Source organism: Equus caballus, chromosome 8, assembly GCF_041296265.1.
Source record: "Equus caballus isolate H_3958 breed thoroughbred chromosome 8, TB-T2T, whole genome shotgun sequence".
Classification (NCBI taxonomy): Eukaryota; Metazoa; Chordata; class Mammalia; order Perissodactyla; family Equidae; genus Equus; species Equus caballus.
Window position 1 is genome coordinate 11,581,948 of NC_091691.1, and position 20,029 is coordinate 11,601,976.

The 20,029-nt window shown below is 47.2% G+C and overlaps 1 protein-coding gene across 15 annotated transcripts in view; it reads right to left on the bottom strand.

Annotated features, from left to right (window-relative positions):
• GRK3 (G protein-coupled receptor kinase 3) overlaps nucleotides 1–20,029 on the bottom strand; it is a 129,670-nt gene that overhangs the window by 12,910 nt on the left and 96,731 nt on the right. For 8 of the 15 annotated variants that reach the window (XM_070275123.1, XM_070275125.1, XM_070275129.1 and 5 more), the window contains 6 exon segments: nucleotides 13,597–13,663; nucleotides 13,041–13,141; nucleotides 8,449–8,515; nucleotides 7,330–7,425; nucleotides 3,973–4,135; nucleotides 1,655–1,791 (listed from right to left, as the gene is read on the bottom strand). In XM_070275123.1, coding sequence (XP_070131224.1) covers nucleotides 1,655–1,791; nucleotides 3,973–4,135; nucleotides 7,330–7,425; nucleotides 8,449–8,515; nucleotides 13,041–13,141; nucleotides 13,597–13,663 — 631 coding nt within the window. 15 annotated transcript variants of the gene reach the window in all.

Consider the following 20,029-nt stretch of genomic DNA (forward strand, 5'->3'; position numbering starts at 1 on the left):
TTTTAGTTTTCAAACATCCTGAAAAGTAAGACAATTTCCTTTCAACGTGCACAAGAGTGACTTACCAGCAGAGAGCACAATAAATGCAAAATATGACCAGGGCCACTCATCATCTGGAAATATTATATATTATAATATATATGGAAATATTATAGAATTATATAATAAGATCTATACGAATTATAACTCAGATCCTGGTAAGTACTATATAATATAAATTATAAAATAGTAAAATATAAATATGTAAACAAAATAATACATATAATATATAAATATATACAAAGAAAATATCTATTTTATATAACATTATATATTTTATATTATATACCACCTACCATCACCTGAGTTGTAATTCAGGACCCCCAAAGAGTCTTATTAACGTAACTCAGATCCTAGATACAATAACTTTTAGAAAATGACTTCTGGGGCCAGCCCGGTGGCGCAGCGGTTAAGTTTGCACGTTCCGCTTCTCAGCGGCCCAGGGTTCGCTGGTTCGGATCCCGGGTGCGGACATGGCACCACTTGGCAAGCCATGCTGTGGTAGGTGTCCCACATATAAAGTAGAGGAAGATGAGCACGGATGTTAGCTCAGGGCCAATCTTCCTCAGCAAAAAAAAAAGAGGAGGACTGGTGGTAGATGTTAGCTCAGGGCTAATCTTCCTCAAAAAAAAAAAAAAAGAAAATGACTTCTGTGGCACTAGTGACAGAAGATCTTGTTTCTCTGCAAAGAATGTGGTGACATGCAATGGCAATCACTCCTAATTAAATGGCGTCCTCACCAAGAGAGATTTAGAAAATGCATTCCCAACTCAAAGATAAAGATACAGGACGCGGGCTTACAGCCGTCCACATGTCTGACCGCTGGGGCACTGAGGGGCAGCCTCCCACACATCCGGGACACCACCCTCCCTGTTAACCGCTGGGCCCGCTGTCCCGCTTCCCACTGGCCGTTCCCTCCCCAAGAGCAGAAACACACCTTCTGCCTGGGGGGGTGCCTTCCCCGGTGACAGGCCCTGTGCTCCTCACACAGCAGGTGCTCAATAAATGCTGCCTGACTTGCCAAGAGAGACAGCGTGGATGAGAACTTTCTTGTTAGCTTGTTCACAAACACTGGCTCCTAAAGGACCTGAGAAGCATCTCCCCGTCTAACTGTATGAAATCCCTTACGACACGAGCTGGACCCTCAAAGGCTGCTAAGCAAATTAAATGCGCGTTTTTTTAAACAGCATCTGGCCAAAGATAAATATTCAAAAATTGTAGTTGTTATCATTTCTATTTCTCCCGTTTCACAGATGAGGAAACTGAGGCTCCGTCCACGTCATGTGCTCCGAGTCCCAGAGACACCGAGCTGTGGAGTTAAGCGCCTCTGTCTGACTCCGACGTCCCGGAGTTGCTTTCTTTTAGGATCTACCCAACTGCCCTCCAGCCTCCTGACCTCAGCGAACGGCACGGTCTATTTTCAGATATTACGAAATCCTTCCCTTGACTCAGAAGTTTAAAAATTAAAGTCTGCACATTAAAATCTGATGCACACGAGTTAAAATAGAGCGAGCGTCGGAGGACGCTTTCTGCAGCCGGTCAGCCATCTGAAGTCCCCGGGTGACAGTCGGCAGAAGGAGACGGCGCACGTGGCCAGCCCGCCCCCGAGACTTACTCGGGACTCCCCCTCGCCTCTCCATTCCAGTCGGTTTGGAAAGAGGTAAAAATATCGCCGCTGCCACTGAGTCAGAAACGGGTTCCCCAGCTTCAGCATGTACCCGTGCATGATGCAGTCTCTTCCCAGCGCGTAATCTGAGGAGCAGAAAATAACCAGAAGTCACACAGGCGCTGGGACAGAATGTCCCTGTTACTCTCAGAGAAAAGGAACTACATGCTTTTTGGAAAAATCAAGTTTGCATAAATCTAACACATTACAGAAACCACGATTTCTGTTTTTAAATGCGTGTTTACTGGGACTCTGAACAACAGGCTTCTTCAACCCTCGACTGGCATAGGAAATGGCCATTGCTCAATATTCTGATAAATTCCTGATGTTCGCTTATGGCTCTGAGAGGGCGAAAGCTTGTTCCCAAGCTATATTTTTATCATGTGTAACGAGAACTGGAGAAGAGAGAGTCGTTACATTCAAGCTATGCCCACAGCACTCCCGCCTTCCTGTGGGACTGGGGATCTCCCTTCACTCTTATAAAAAAGAACAGAGTGGGGGTTTTCTCGTCCAGTAAGCCAAAGTAACACAAGGATCAGAAACTGTTCATTCCTAGATTTAAGATTATGTTTATCCTCCAAATATATGGTTACGTAGACAGACCAGGCTAATTCAGACTCATGTCGAGCCCTGATTACATTTTTATAGGGAAGTATTGTCTCTTAAAAAAAAAAAAGAAAAGCTTAAGTTGAAGTGGCTGGCTTTGCCTTCATTAAAGGCCTTGGTGACCATGCTAACATCATTCATTCACTCCCTTACCCATTCATTCTACAACTATTACGTGGACACCTAGGTGCCGGCGTGTGCTGGGCATTCTGGATCCAGCAATGAGCAAAAGACAAACTCCTCACCCTCGGGGTCACATTCTAAGGAGGACATTCAGACTGTAAACAAACAGGCCATCCCCACGGTGCCTCCCATGAGCACGGGCAGGAGGGGAAGAACCCAGGGGCGAGGGGACGAGGGGGGGTGGAGGCGACGGGGACGGGGGGAGCTCCACGGAGCTGCCATGTTAATAGCAGAAGTGTCTGCGTTTCTAAAGGGCATTTAAAGTGTCAGCCTTGGATGCTGACTTCCGAGATCTGAGGCCATGCTAGAATGTTCCGTGAGGTCGACTTCTCAGATCTGCAACCGAGACCCAGCTATGCCCAAATGACTCCCCAACACAGGGAGACCCACTCATTCCCCCGCCAGCCATTCTAACGGCAGCTCTAACGAAAAGGAGCCACTTCAACAAGGTCATTAAGACGTGCGTTTTTTCTGGGTCCAATCTGTCAAGATTTTAGTGCCATCGTGGCTCACCCGTGAGCAAATTACCATGGATATATATAAGTTCCTGTGTAAAATCTGCTGGGCAAACAGTCCAGAGCGCTCTCAATGGACCTGTTTTCTAAGGAAGAGCTTAGAAGTAAGGGCCTTTTCTCTGCAGAAGGGAGGTGTGTGCGGTCAGAGGGCTGTGACGTCCCCTTGGTGTGCCCAGGTGACTCCGATGCCAGGAGTAAGGATAAAAGCTACTGGGAAACTGCTGATAAGATGATGACGCCGCAGCAAGACGCCCCACCGAGGCAATCTATTACACAGGGAAGCTCTCTCTGGTCATTCTTGCCCTATATTCACCTCGCAAAGGTCTTTAATTAGAAGTAAAACGAAGTGATATCTTACTATCATCAACCACAATAAATTGAAGTATATAAAATTCATAAGGTCTTAGAAAAAATCAAGAGTGACGATACGTGGTGCGTCAAGAATAAATGGTTTATTGAACACTGGATGTAATGAGTTCTGCTTTGAAAATCCTCACAGGGCACTCAAATATTGTAAATCAAAATACGGTTGGGCGATTCTTCAATGCTGTTGATAACATACATGTATTTATAGACACTTACATCTCTGGACAAGTGCCCTGTGATGCTAAGTTCCTGACCAGGACCAACTACAGTGGAAAAGGAAAATGCAGGCCCCCTGTTTAAAAATCATTAAGAATGTCACGGTGGTGACAGCAGAGCCTTAAACCAAGAATCTGAAGGCTCCAAGATAAGAGGACACACCACAAAACACTGCTGCCTGTCTTGACACATTTTTATTTATGTCAACTGAAGACTCTGATATATTAAACTGAACTTTTCCAAGCCAGAAAAAACTAAAACAGGTTATGGCATTTCCCCCTACTGGAAAGTACTTTATGACCCAAACGCCTTTTTGGCTTTACGAGAACTTTCGAAAATGCACGGCATTGGAAATACTTCGAGACACACTCGCTCTTTTACCTTCTTCGTGGCCGAGCTGCTTATTTTTAGCTCTCTTCCTGGCCTCGAGTTTATCCGTGTCGGCGTTTACTGCTTCGTAAACGGTTTCGGCAATTTCCTGCTGCCAGCGCTCAGAGATCACCAAGGGGAAATTCTTGTAGAGCTCTTGGTCGCAGTCAAGAAGCTTATTTTAAGAAATCGAGAGGTTTATGGTTTAACATACTTACGAAGGCAACAGATTCAAAAGCACCGTAACTGCATGTAGGAAGATAACTAGAAGACAGCATATAATCATTCAGAGACAATGGATATTCGTTGTCACAAATCTCTATAGGGACAATCAGGCAACCGGGATCCACGAGTGGTTAGAACTGATGAGCACTTCACTTCCGTTCCTGGATCAGCCAGATTCCGCCCACTTTTCTAGGCTCTCTTCATTACATTTTTGCCAGGGAAAACTAACATATAGAGGGTTTTATTTAAAGTATTAAAAGATTCTAATGACATAAAATTTTATTTATGGCAAGGCTATTTTATTTATAAAAGTAAGAAAGTAGACTCCTAAGGTTTCAGACCCAATGACAAGGGAGAAGCCAGGAGGGCTTTCTAACCACCTCAGTTAATCTGAGAAGTGAGAAAACCAAAAGATAAGCTAGGAATTTACCATCCATTCCATGAACCTCCCACTGAATTCCAGTCTAACAGCCTGATCATACGTACAAGTGGGTCTAAAGCTTAAGATACACAGAGAGTTCAGGCCGTGTGGCCTTTAAGAGCTGCTGTAATAAAAACTACACTTAAGGACAGCATTTCCCTTCCAAACTATTACTCAAAATTCTTCACACTTCCCCCTAGGTGAGGCTGAACTCTGACAATGAGCAAGGAAAATGGTTTTAGGCATCTGAGCCACAGTTTGGTGCCGGAAAGGCGAGCAATCCCACTGATGGAAAATAACACGTTTGCCTTTCGAAAGCCCAAATCTCTCTAGAAACCTGATTTGCTCACTCTCTTGCCTCGGTACAGGATGGACAGTAGAAAGGTGCGTGATCTAGACGGAAAAGAGCGAGCGAGCTTGAAGCACTAGGCCGCAGGCCTTCAGCCAATGAGTCGACACCGGAAGCACGTGGGCCCAGCTCCCGATCCGGGCGGCCCCTCCGGCTCATACTGACCCGTTATCATAACGTGCTGATCGAAGATTGCTTGATTCCTACAGCCTCCCCCTTCCTGCTTCCTTCAGACGCCCAAACCAAGCCCAGAGCTCAAATGCTCGGCTGTTCAGAGTGTGAACACCAGAGGCGCGTGCACACCCGTCTGTGAGTGTGTGAGTGTGTGTGTGTGGTGTGGTGCTGGAGCATCAGGCCAGAAGAGCACCCTGATCAGGGACACTGGGCCAGCCCTGAAGAGTCACAGTAAAAACACCCTCCTTTCCAAGGCAGCTGTTCTGGAAGGGTCGACTCTGCCTCACGTACAAACTGCTCCACCTCCCACAGATTCGGGAAGGCCTCATCTTTACGACCCAGCCCATGTCGTTAAAAATGAATAAAATAAACAACAAAATTTATATTGACATGAGGTGAGCTTTTTCCTTAAAGAACAATGTACGATTTGGGCCCCCTTTTCAAAGATAAAGAATAGATGGCTTCTTAAAATGCAGCTCCCACTGGACGAGGCCACCTGGGGCCAGGACCCGGGCTCCTCATCATGCTGCCGCCCTGCCACCCCTACTTCTGACTCGAAGCGTGCTGGTTCTCGGCTGTTGCTCAGGAAAAGCCCAAACCACATAACAGCAGCTCCTCGTGTGAGCGCCGACTGTATGTCAGGCGGCTTCCCCAGCTCGTCTCATTTATGCTGAGAGAAATCGTGGCGATGGAACCGCTCACGTTCCAGGTGAGACTCCCGCGGTGGCAGGAAGTGACCTGAAGGGTCCCGGTTCGCTCAGCTGAGTGTGGACTTGAGCCCAGGCTGTGACTCTGAAGCCTAGACTATGAGTGACAAAACTTAAGAGGACCTCTTCGTGAGACTCTCTTTTACCATCAAAACATTTCACAGGCTCCCACGTGACGGCCGTTTTATTTTTAGTCCCTCTGATGGACAACAGTACATCTGGTGACAGGAGTCTATGTGACAGCAGTAATCCTGTTAAGTAACTTTGGAAATGGATTGTCCACACGCCCTGCTGCAGAGAGGCGCTAACACACCTGACACGGACTGGGCGTCCAGGTCACAGACGCCGCCTAGCGGGGTACACGTCTGGGCACTGGTCACACTGCTGTCCCCGGGCGAGCCACTGCTCCAGACCACAGACGTGGCCGTGGCCCTCTTGACTTCCCTCCTGCCTGAGCCCCAACTCCTGGGAAGCTGGTCCTGCAAACACCCTGACGTCCTCTGGACCCAGCGCCTCTCCTGACACCGCCAATTCTAACAGCTTCCGCTGTCTCCCAGACCCCGGCTGCACTCCTCGTGCCCCACGAGCCAGCTGCTCCCTTCCCCACCATCTTCACACCTTCCTCCAGCCACCTCTGTCCCCATATCCTACGGATGCCGGCTCTGTGTGTCTCTGGTTACACCTCCCGCTAGGACCCTGCGTTTGACGTGTCCCTCTTTTCTCTGCGCCTCGCAGGTGTGTGTGTTAACGGGGCTGCAGCCTTCTGGAGGGGAGGATCTGAGAGGAAAAATGAGGGGGGCCTCCAGAAGAAGGGCATAAGCGCAGGCAGCTGAGAGGAGACGGGGAGCATCGCGGAGGGAGTGGGGAGATCCGGGGGCAGCGGTGAAAGTGGGGGCAGATGAACGCTGACACGAGTGATACACTGCAACTTAGCCTCCAGAAGCGGAGGATTCCTCTCTGACTCACCATCTGTGATGATATCTTGTCTACTTGGAAATATAATGATATGAACAAAAGTTCCCAAAATGCAGAGGATTAGAGAAAAAAAAAAAACAGTGATTATTTCACCTTTGACTGACATGCAAAACGATTCCTGCTGTCTGCTCTTTTCATCCCAACACGGAGAGATCTAAATCCTTAGAAGAATTACGATGCCTGGCTCTTTGGCACGAGGGGATGTACAATTGCCATCACACAGTTGTTTTTCTTGCTTCACACATATTCCAGTTTCATTTCAATCACACATATATCCAAATCAATACAACTCTGACCCTTTTGCAGTTTGTCCAACATAAAATGATTAGTCCACAGAAAGCTTTCACAGCTTCTAACTCATGTAGGTCCCTGACTTCCACGTTCTTCAAATACGCAGATATTCGTTTGTAAGTTACATGCCACAAACAGGCCAACACCAAGACAATCACTCAGTTTGGTTCCCAATAAAAAATCCCCCCACCCTCCCAGAAAACCACAAGCAAACATCACCCTCGTACCTTGACGCCTTTGGTATCCTCTTCATCAAACGAACCGATGTCAAAGGCATCGGCAGCATTGACTTCGCCCCGGGGAGGGATCAGGGGTGGAGGATACTGGAATACCCAAAGAGGTGTGGCTCAGGGATCAGATGACCTTACGGTCCCGTCCCAACCCACCACTCCACAAAGGGGACACCGCGCAGGGTATCCACACGCCGCACCGGGCAGCACGGCGTCCGAGCTCATACAAATCAATCACACGTTTCACAGACGAGCCTGCGCACTGAAACAGCCCCAAAGGGAGCCCTGGATTTTAACAAATTTAAGTAAAAAAAGAAAAAGATTCATGCTCAAAGTCTTAAATAATTATTAAATATAGTGAAGCCTCAAAGCTGCCCATCCTCCCAGTGCAACGTTAAGAAAGCACGTTCTCTCGGATGACGGGGCCACATTCGAGCTGCTGCAGCATTCATGTACAACAGGGCCCCAGACAGAGGGCTCCACACCCACAAAGGTCCTGGGGCCAATGCTGACAGACCAGAGCTGGACCTCTGACTCGAACCAGGCGGGACTAACAGAGCATCAATCCTCCACAGTTTGAGTTCATGCAAAAACAAGTCCAAAGCTGACAACCGATGTTTCTAAAAAACTAATTTTGGGGGTTTGCCTATATCCATGAGAATATCAAAATATCTTGAAATAAAGATGATATCCAATTACGCTAATTCTTAAATTATGTGGTGCTGGGCTGGAAAGTATATGTAAGTTTATGACAAACGTTTCTCACACATTTTTACATAGATCTACATAAAAATAGTCACATATTGAGATAAGACGTCGAGAAGAGCTGAAGCTAAAAATGTCTCAATTGTGCGGACATTTGAATTAGCTACAGAACACTGCACCATGTGTTAATTTATATAGAAGACATTTTCAAAATGTTTAACCTAGGGAAATGAAGAGAGAGTGGTGGCCTCAGAGGGAATTAGCCACCTGGCCACACTTGGACAGAAGAGCAAGAACACTGTGGACAGGGGAGGTGGGGGCGGGGACCCACGGGAGCAGAGCCGGGAGGCAGAGACGGACGGAGAGACGGTGGAGGCCATGGGACCCAGGGCGGGGTCCCGGGCGGCATACCTTCTGCAGGTAGACATGCTGCCAGTCAACGCCCTTGAAAAAGCTGTGCCCTTTCACCTCCAGTGCGCTGCAGAAGAGAGAGAGTCGTAACAGCGGTGAGCATGCCGTTGGAACTATAAGAAATGTTTGGCAAAAATTGTCTCTTATTAAGAACACAGAAGAAACAACTACTTCCAGTTCTTTAAGAAAGCAAGGAAAATATGTGTTTTTCAAGGCAACACAGGAAACACTGTGATGTTCAGAAATATTGTATGCTGAAGCTAGGAATATTATCCTAGATGATTATTTATTTGGGATGTTTATTGCAGTTTATGACGACGTAAGAGTTTTCATAGATAAGTGTCTATTTTACAGATATATAAACAGATATATGATATATATATTAAGAAACAAGTTTTCCTCATTATAAATCAAAGAAACAAGTTTTCCTGGGGACCATCGTTAAGGCTCAGCGGGTGCAGAACAGAAGCGGTGTATTTTGAAGACTGCCTCCATCAGGCAGTTCCCAGGCCCCACAGGGGTGCTCTGCCAACCCTGAGCCCCGGGGCGGGTTCTCGGCCCCCTTCCTCTGCCATCACTCCGTGGGTGACGGCACCCTACCCGGGCCTTCAAGTGCCCTGTCCTAGCAGATGACCCCCAAATCTACACCCCAAGCAAGGCCCCCATGTCCGAGTGCCTTCTCGACCTTTCCACTTAGAAGAGGCGAAAAAGTCTACAGCGGAACTCCTGACTTTCCCTCCCACCCCCTGCAGCCTCGGGCCAACAGGCCAAGACCATCGCGACTCTTCTCTTCCCCCAGTCAGTCCCGGGCCCAACCCCTCCCTAGAACCTCCAATCCTCACGCGATGCTCAGGAGGGGCGGCGGCGTCTCTGATCACAGAGAGGATGCTGAAGGTCCTGCACTGCATCAATGCGCCCAGCCACCACCCAGCCACCGCCACCGCTCACGGGAGCCGCCCTACCTGCCTCCTGACCCAGCCTCCACTCGCCCTGCAGCGCAGCCCACCCACCGGCACAGCGCCCAGGGTCCTGTTCAATGATCTCACCACTGCCCGGCTCCGAACTCTCCAAAGGCCCCGGCACAGGGAACCTGCGAGCCCACCAGCCCGCTGACCCGCTCCTGACCTCTCTCTCCTCTTGCTTTCTTAAATCGTGGAAGCTTGATTCCACCTCGGAGCCCTACCCTCCCTGGCCCCTGCGCCTGGAATGTCTGCCCTCCTTCACAAGGCTGGTGGCTCAGGCCCCGCCCTGCCTCGTTGACTTCTTCCTGTGCTTTCACTGTCTGTGGTCCTCTCAATCATCTGACTGTGTCCACAATGTGACCCCCCACCCCCAATGGAAGCTCCCAGAAGGCAGGGACATGTCTAGCTGGGTACTGCCTCAGCCCAGCACTAAGAAGGGTCTGGCACTCAGGGGGTTCAGCAAATATTTATGGAATGAAGGAAGGAAATCCAAGTCAGATTGTGTCCCTCTGCATTTTCACCACCAACACTTGGGGGATTTTCTTATTCTGTTCCACACTGTGCCCGTCACTGTTCCTCACATTAAATGTGGTAAGCTAACAAGAAGTCTGCCTGCACACATATACATCCAAGCAACTAAAAATACCCCAGGGAGAAGACTTCTGGTTCAGGTCGGTGACCGAGCACAGGCATATGACTTCACTCCTTCCCAGCAACCACCAAAATGATCCAAGAGGAACGTGGAGGCACAAATCCACCGGGAAGAGAGTGACAGAGGACCATCAGCAGACAAGATGGAGTGGATGGAGGAGCAGACACTGACGGCAAAAAGTGCCAGAGTTGTGCTCCTCTTCAGCAGCCCGGGTTCATGGGTTAAGATCCCAGGTGTGGACCTATGCCACTCACCAACCATGCTGTGGAGGTCTCCCACATACAAAAAAATAAAGAAAGATTGGCACAGATGTTAGCTCAGGGTGAATCTTCCTCAGCAAAAAAAAAAAAAAAAAAAAAAAGTGGCAGACTGCTGTCCTGGGGGCAGAGATGCTGAGCTCCAGGCTCATCACAGTGCGAGGCAGGGCGAGGGGCTGGGAGTCGGGGAGGCACAGGCTGAAGACAGAATGTTGACTGGAACTCTGTACATGGAACCCTTCACACATGCACACTTATGCTCATACCTCGTACTTTCTTCCTCTGCATCCAACCGAAAACAACTGCAGCTGGTGTTTATTCTAATGAGTGGGGGGACCTATGAAAGGTTCCACTTTTTTGGTTTGTTTTTTAGTGAGGAAGATTGGCCCTGGGCTAACATCTGCGCCAATCTTCCTCTATTTTGTATGTGGGATGCTGCCACAGCATGGTTTGATGAGTGGTGTAGGTCCGCGTCTGGGATCTGAACATTCGAACCCCAGGCTGCTGAAGACAAGCGCACAAACTTAACCACTATGCCACCAGGCCACCCTGAAAGGTTCTACTTTTAAGAAATTAAACCTGCTAAAGATTTTAAAAAGCAATCAATAAAAGGGTTGGAAACTTAAGCTATCAGAAAGTCAAACAGAATCAAAGCAAAGACATAGGTAATATACAAGATCAGGAGCGTGGATGACCATTCTAGAAATCCCAGCTTCCATCTAACAGGAGTTCTAGGGGCGATCCAAGGGAACGGAGGCGAGGAGGTGTCAGACAAATCAAATGAAGAGCCGTCCCAGTCGGGGGACTCGAAGTCCCGACATGACTGAGAGCCACGTTCCACACCAGCCCTGACTCTTCATGGGGGCGCAGTAAAGCGGTGTCTGCAAAGTTCGGGGGCAAGTACTCTCGGTTTAGAACTGTAGATGCAGCCAAAAGGCCAGTCAAGCTTGAGGACAGCAGGAAGACACTTCAGACATGCAGGAGCACAGAAAGTTTACCCCCACACGCCCTCTCTCATCTTCTCACATGAGAACATGCTCCAGTTGAAGGGTCTGGGACACGGCATGCAGACCCAGAAACGCGGAAGGCACGGGCTTAAGTCAACGGCAGATTCAAACCAGGAGGACCAACAAAGGCAAGGGCCTGGTAGGAGGGTGCTGATGAGCAGGAAGAGAAAGGAGGCCAGCACTCTCTGGAGCCCGTAGGCTGAGTCCCCACGAAAGGAAAGAGAAAACAGAGTCCACAGCTGTGAGATCATCTTTTGAAACATAAAATAGATATTAAAAAATTTTATATATATAAAATATATATAAATATACACACATATCATATATACGCCATATATATATAAAACAAAGTGCATGACCAGGCTCTGTAGAAACTGTGTAAGGAACGACACTTACGTTGCCATATAGTATAAATACTGCTTCTTCACTGGCAACTTTTGAAATCAGCCTTTTGTGCAAAGCACAAAGATTGATTAGGATCCCAGACGAGGGAAGAAACAGTATCAATTTGACAATGTAAAAATAAAACTTAACAATGCCAGAAACTAAGCAGTGGGAGAGAAGACCACAACGCAAGACAGGATGCCCACCTCTCCTTCTATATATTAGGGACTCGAGAGACACTATTTATACTGGAGGAACAAGGCCCAACTGGGGAAGTACATTAATTTAAAGCGTCAAAGGGTAAGCGAAAAAGGAACCAAAAACAGTGCTTCAACTCTTTTGGGAGGTGGTGGAAAGGGAGAGCTATATGGAGAGTAATAACTGAGCTAAATCTTTACCTATTATTGCAGGAATAAGTAATTTCTCAAATTAATAAATAAGGAAATATGCATATAAGCACATTCTTTAGCTATCTATATAATATACATATAATATATAGATATAATATGTATACACACATATGCTACTGTAAAAACACACGCATGCACACACATCTATGACACACATACATGAGTTAAAAGTTGTTTCTTATGCAAACCAAGCGATGGTGGAGGGAGAAAGAGGGGAAAGATCTCTCTTAAGTCTTTTTCTAGCAGCTTTCCAGGTATTACCGTCTGGGTTTTTTTTTTTTTTTTTTGGCAGAGGGAGCAGCGGGTAGAAAGCACGTATAAGATGCAGTTAGTTTTGCATGAGAGAAAATATGCGAGTACCTGATCAGAATGTAAAACTGCCAAAATCACAAACATCATCATTACTAAAACTTAACCAAATGGACTATGCAACGTCGGAATTCATTCCCATCACCTCCAAGACTGACTTCTCAAGTTAAGAAGTTAGCGACCCCTCCAACTTGTTAATTACAGAACACATAGGAAAATACACATCTATTTCCCATGTAATTTTATCCCCTTGAATTGAGATGGAAGATTTTTAAGGACAAGGCAAGACTTTCTTTTTTTTGAGGAAGATTAGCCCTGAGCTAACTACTGCCAGTCCTCCTCTTTTTTGCTGAGGAAGCCTGGCCCTGAGCTAACATCCGTGCCCATCTTCCTCTACTTTATATGTGGGATGCCTACCACAGCATGGCGTGCCAAGCAGTGCCACATCCGCACCCGGGATCCGAACCGGCGAATCCTGGGCTGCCGAGAAGCAGAACGTGCGAACTTAACCGCTGCGCCACTGGGCCAGCCCCAAGGCAAGACTTTTGATATATGGCAAGTAACTATTTGCTTTCCGGTAAAGACAGCGAAAGGCAGAAACAATGGCCTACCCGCCGCCGTGACAGCCGAGCCGCTTACTGACGTCTCGCTGGAGCAGGCCCTGCAGGAGGGACTTCAGCTCAGGGGAGAAAGTGTCTGGAAGTTCCACATTCTGGGGGAAAAAAGAGCAGGATTTCAAACATGCATCCACGGACACAGCCTCCTCACACTCAGTCAGATTTAGAGGATAGTGTTGAAGACGGCAGATTCATCACAAATATTTACTCTAAAGAAATGAAACAGTTACTAGTCCTTTTCAGAGTCGATCGACTGGCTGGGGCCAGGCCAGAAGAATCAGAGGGCTCCTCCTCTTCTGCAGCTCAGAGATTTTCCCCCTGATTTGATCTCTTTAGCTTTGTTCTCAGTTTTCTGCACCTTTCTCTTACTATCGGTTGGCAAATCTTGATTTTTACCTTGCCATCTATTTCCATTCATTTTTCTTTTAGAAATTCTTCTAGGGATTGTATTTTCACTGATTTATTTTAAGAAAGCAAATTTTTACACTCGTAACAGAATGAAACACGAAAATTAAAAAGCAAATAAAAATAGAGTTTTTAATCTCCTTACCACGGTCAGCGTCATTCGGTCTATCTCGTGCTTATCTTTGGTTTTATGTTGTCTGAAAGGGCTGTGACTGTAGAAATAGAGAACATGTTATTACAAGATGCTGTCACGTAACTTAGCGCCCATCAGCGGCTACTGTATAGGTAAAGCATTGTGTTCTGTCACTGTTCATTCAAAACTACAGAAACACAAGAGCCATGAACATTTATCATTTCCAGAGAAAAACTGACAATCAGATATGTTAGATCCTGAAAGAGGAAGACTTATATCTCATTTGGACCGTCCCACCTTTAACTTCAGTGATGTCACGGCACTAAAACACGCTTTAGCAAACATACTCCAAAGCATATTTTAAAATATTAGAAAAAACCTAATTAGCCAACAGGTAGCCATGAAAATGAAAGTCATTTATATAATATCTGCCACATTAGTGTCTGAGATATTAACTGTCATATAATTTTCTTTTTTGGAAAGATGTCTAATAGTCCCTCAAACCACCCACCCCAGGAGGGACAAACCAAAAACAGGACCGAGATGCACACGCTTCCTCTAGAGAAACCAGGGATTTTAAGCAACACGTTCCTCTGACGATAACAGAGATACACTAACCTGGGTCCCTGGACACCCAGAGATCTGAGAGCTCTTACTCAAGCTCCGCTCACGGGGACCCCGGGCTTAAGAGTCAGAGAACCTGGGCTCAAGTTGCAACTCGTCTGTGCACTGGCTGTGAGCCAGTCACAGAAACCTTCAAAACCAATTTCTTCATCTGTATAATGGGTATAAACGCCACGTCCCTTGCAGAAACAGGGAAGGGGACAACCAAAATGATGTATATGCTAAAAGCCAAGACAATGGCAGTATATAGTAGGTATCTAATGGAGTAATCATTTGTGAAGTTAATGAAGCTGAATCTCACTTTATAAAATGAATGTCTGCTTGATAAACTATGTAAAACAAATTATTCTCACTCTTCACCACGTTTTTAAAACTCTGGAGAAGCTGGCTTTTAAAGGAAATCTTACCATTCAAAGAGACTATTAAATATGCAAATTAGCAATTTAGCAAATCTCATTGCCTTATTTATTTATTTGAAAATTAAAGAAAGGATATAGATGATTGTATTTTCTTACACTGAGATATGCCTGTAGAATGATTAACCCTATATATTTGTTTATAAGCCATAGATAATCTGAGGCAAGATATTATGTAAAATATTTGAAAGTTAACTATAAAATGGATTAGAAAGTTGAACACATAAATCAGTGTGATTTGGAAAAAATAACTAAAATTCTACGTATCTTTGCTCTCCCAGTGATCTGGCCACCTTACTGAATTAGCTAAGTCATGCACCGAAACATTTCTTGAAGAGATGGTTACATCTCAGAGCATTTCTTGTCTTAAATATTTTCATTTTCATTTTGTACAAAAGAGGGCACTCTAACGCCTTATTCTCTTTCTCATCACGCAGTGAAACACAAGGTAATTTCCATCCCTTGAAAGCATTAATTTTGGGGAAAAAAAATCTAAACAAGGTGAATTAGTCCCAAGCAAACATACAGTGATTTTCAAAACAGATTCTGATTGGAAATATTCTTTTCACCCTGATTGTTTCCAAAGAGAAAAATGCAAAAGGAACGCCTTTAAAAAGCAAATAGGATACGACCCCAAACAGTATCTTTTTGTTATTTATAAGATATAATTTTTTAAAAGGATCATACTTATATCGCTCTGTTACGCCAAATGCACGGGGATATTAACATGCTCATGGTTTGAGAGAATAGGAGTAAAGGTTTATGAAATCCTTAGTCTCTCTGTTTTCCACCCCACAAAGTTCCTTACTGTACAAAAGGGGATTATGTGAAGATCCTGCGTTTGTGCAGACCCTTCTGGATCTGGCTGTCGAATGCAATGCCAGAGGCCCCCTCACCAGCTCCTGACCCTCGCGTGCTCGCCCGTGTCTGCCCCGGAACGGAGGGCTGTGTCCTGCCTCTCTGGAGAAGGGTGGCTGTGCCCTGCCAGAAACGCTCTGTGCTAAATTTAAAAAGCCCTTCATGAGACCACAGGGAGGCCTGCAAGGGGCCTGGAGTCAAAGTTAGGGATGCCAAAAACATTTGCAGCACATGGGCACTGTCCCTAAAAATCCCATTTTATAAATATAGCTATTCCGTGTCCAACTCAGTAAGCAATGATCGGAAATGCTTCGCAGCTCTGCAGTTCTGTGCCATAGTGTTGAGAAAGTTTGGTCTTTCAAGTTAAAAATCTTGATGCACGTCTGTTTCCAATGTATTCTTGATTATTCTTTGTGACTGAAACCAAAGGATCTGTTTCTATTTTGGAAAATGTTAAAGAAAAGCTCCGATAGTAATAATCTCCATTCTGAGCGAGGCACGTGGTGCCCACAGCCCCTGTGTGATACAGCTGCTCCCCCAAGCAGCCGCTTTAAATAGGAGACAGTCACAGGCCTGTCGACGGCTCCCAAGGCGGGCCAAGTTCTGCCCACAGCACATGCCACATTCCGGCTGCATCAGAGAATGCTATGGGAATAGAAGTGACATGTGCAGTGGGCAGACGTGGCTTTGGAAGGACAGACAGAGCTGCAAATTTTCCCCAGATGAGCTGGGCAATTCTTCAAGACATGATAAATGATGGGGGAAAACGCACACACACACCACATCAGAGACATCATATTCACGATGAAACAATGAGTTCAAAAACAATACATCTATAATGAAGTGATTAAAAACTCTTACATCAAAACTTAATTTTAGAATACCAAAAAGATTGCACGTTACATCAAATCTGTGTTTTGAACCTAAGCCAACAGCTGCCAAAATATTTATAAACATTCCTTTTTTCCTGATGGAACAAACTGGGTAACCTCAGGCAGAGCCCAACTCTCCCTAGGCCGACACGCAGGCTCTTCCTTCGTCTGACATCTTCAGGGACAGACAATCAATGGTGACAAGCTTAAGATCAAGGCTATCGTCACATCAATTCTTTTCCTCAACAGACATCTGAAATCCAGACTGAGGACCACGACAGCAATTCCACACATCTGCAACTGGGACACATCCTCCTACGCAGATGCTCTTAAATATGTGACAGCATCATTTGAAGGGGAAGGAGGGAGCCGCACCCACACACGTGGCCTCTAACGGCTTGGTCCATCACAGCGAGACCAGGGATGCAACATGCACTCAAGCCTGGACCACTTCCCCACACCCAGGCTCCTTGCCCTCAGGCCCGAGCTGTTCTTCTGGAGCGTCGAGACAAAACCACGGGTGCAGAGAAGTGTTTTCAGAGAAGCAGTAGGACGCATTGGTCAGTGCAAGAAGTATTTGCTCACAGAAAATAGAAGCGTAGGGACCCTTGGAGACCCGGTTCGACCCCCCTGCACGGATGTGGGAAGGAGGCAAAGAAACTCGCTCTAGAGCAGAGTTTCTCATCCTCGGCGCTGTTGACCTTCTGGGCTGGGTAATTCCTTCTGGGGGCAGCGGGGGCTGTCCTGCGCACAGTAGGTTGTGGAGCAGCATCCCTGGCCTCTCACTGCTGGATGCCAGCAGGAGCCCTTCCCCCAGCTGTGACAACCAAAAACGTCTCCAGGCATTGCCAAGCGTCCCTGGGGGGAGCACTGGGTAGCGGCTGACAGCGTCTGGTTCACCCACAAGGACTGACACTGTGGCTGCCCTGTGAGAGCGCCAGGATGCCCAGGGGACAAGCTGCTCCCCGAGCCTGCAGCCAGGAGGCCCCGCAGCCCGAAGCTTTGCCCCCTCACCCGCCTGCTCTACCTATTTCCGTTTCTTAAGCCCCTGATGCCCGAGAAAACAGCTGCTCAGGCTGTCCTCTGTGCGGCCTATGAAAACTACAGGACGCTTCTCTACAAATCTTCAAGGTTTTCCCACATGCAACCTGGTAAGGAAGCGGACAGGTGACACGATCCACTCGCCTACCACTGAGAGGAGAAGGCTCCTGGGCACAGCCCCATCGCCTGCAGACCCAACACGGGGTTTTGTTTCTAAAGGGCCCTCAACAAACATCAGTTTAATACGAACCACTGACATTTTACAACTGCTGATTTTGGTAATGATATCACCACCCTCCCAATTACCTTGAATCTAAACCAGCACCGTCTTTGACTCCGATCCTTCCACATGCAAGCATCCATTGGAAAAAAAAAGAAAAAACTCAAAATCACTGTAGTGCTGTGGACTCTAACGATAATACTAAGTCCCAGTACCGCGGTGCTAGTCCGGGTGCTCACGCCTCCTGTCTTTGTCCCTCCTTGCGCCGTGCTGCTGCCAGAATCCTCTTACTGGAAAACAACCCCACCGGGTCCCCCCTTTGCCCGAAAGCCTTCAGCCCTGGGGCCTCGAGAACAAAGCCCCACCTCCCAGCATGGAGTGCCAGGTGCTCCCCAGTCTTGACCGCATCTTCTCGCCTTCCTTTCTGAGCACACCCTCCTCTCCTGACAAACAGCTGACCCGCCACTCACAGGTCACTGATGGGGAAAGCCAGCCTGTTCTGTATTGTCCCCTCCATGTAGAAAACAGGCTTAGCCTGGCCCCAAGTCTTCATATTGCCATCCTATCTGTCTCTCAAATCTCTTCATGTTCCATCTCCACCGGGAAGTCGGCCCTCCTCTCCCAAGTTAGAGCTGGTTGCCCATTTCCGTGGTCCCCAGGACCGTGCCACCCCATGAGTCAGCACAGACACCTGGCTCACAGTCCTCAGTGTGTCTCTACTCTCCTGCAAGGTCCTTAAGAGGCGTATGTGGCTTCCTTCCTCCCTCCCTCTCTCCTTCTCTCCTTCCCTTCCTTCTTTCCCCCATAGCATATCATAGGGACTCCAGACATGCTTACCAGATTTAATTTAAATCACTAAGTCAAACGCTGTTTCCCCGCTCCTTGGCTTTACTGCTATATCCTTTCCTGTGCATGACTTCCGAACCAGTAACAGAAAGAACGGCACAAGACCATTCACCTTCATGGCAAAGATTCACCCAATCCTCTCTATTACACACTGGAAGGGTTCTTTCTATTTCAGGGTCAATAGACAGTCACCAGACAGTGACAGGGAGCTTGCCATCCGTGAGGCAGGACACTCCTTCACCGGGCAACTCAAATGCTTGAATGGACATTCTTGTGTCAAATAGAAAACTTCTCCTTCCTTAAAATGCCTTCCGTCTGCAGCTATACAGCGTGAATGTAAGATAAGATGGGCCTTCCAATAGCTGGCGCCGATCATTATGGCTCCCCTAAGTTCTGTGCTTTCCACAGGAGCCACGTTCTAGCCCTTCTGCCAACTCACCTCCTCCATCCCACCCCAGCCTCCTCGCCATCCTCCGGCCGCCTTCTTGTCGGCCAAGCTCCTCTCCACAGGAGCCACACGGAACCTAACACTTAAGCGGAGCCTCATCCAAGACTTCACAAAGGACTTCAGATCTTCCAAGTCAATACTCCAGACTTGATTTATGGCCAAATAAGACCAAATCCACTTTATCAGCCACAAATCACACTGCTGGCATATGGCTAATGGTTAAACAAATTTTCAGATGTTTTAAAAATAGCCTCACATCAGCTCACCCCCAATCCATACGCAGGGACATTACTATAAACAGACAGGATTTGCAGGGTTCCCTGTTGCATCTTACTGTTGGTTTCTGACTCTTGAGTTAACGCACTCCACAGGTGAGCTTTTGCACAGGGTTTTTATCATCTCGAAATTCTCTAGTGGGATTCTGGATGTCCCATCCTATCTCGAGCGGAGACCCCACAAAGACCTGCAGCGTCTCTCCATGTGCTCGCTGTGCAAGCAGCGACCCCACCGGCTGGAAGGGCGTCTCGGGTGGGACGTGGTTTTCTCTGGTTTGTCTCGCAGAAACGTTCTAATTAGGTGAGCTAGTCTTACGACATGAATTAAGGCCAGCCAGGCTCCACAAACACAATGATTCAATTAGGGACCAACAGGACCTGACTTTCTAAGCAATAATCCAATTTTCGTTCCCACATGAATACGGTAAGCAGAGAACCACTGGACTATCGGGGTCCTGAGGAGGCAGCAAGGGTGCTTCGAACCCCGTTTTCGGGGAGGACATGGAATCCAGCATCTTCTCAGATGTGCAGAAGGTAAGAGGATGCAGGGGTGCTCTGTGAGGCTTTCCAACAGACACGCCACAAGTTAACAAACTCCCAGGTATGTGTCCACATGAGAAATATGAGAGGGGGAATCTTGACTCAGAATTTTTTTTTTTTTTTGAGGAAGATTAGCCCTGAGTAACATCTGCTGCCAATCCTCCTCGTTTTGCTGAGGAAGACTGGCCCTGAGCTCACATCCAGGCACATCTTCCTCTACTTTATATGTGGAACGCCTACCACAGCATGGCTTGCCAAGCGGCGCCATGTCCACACCCAGGATCCGAACCGGCGAACCCCGGGCG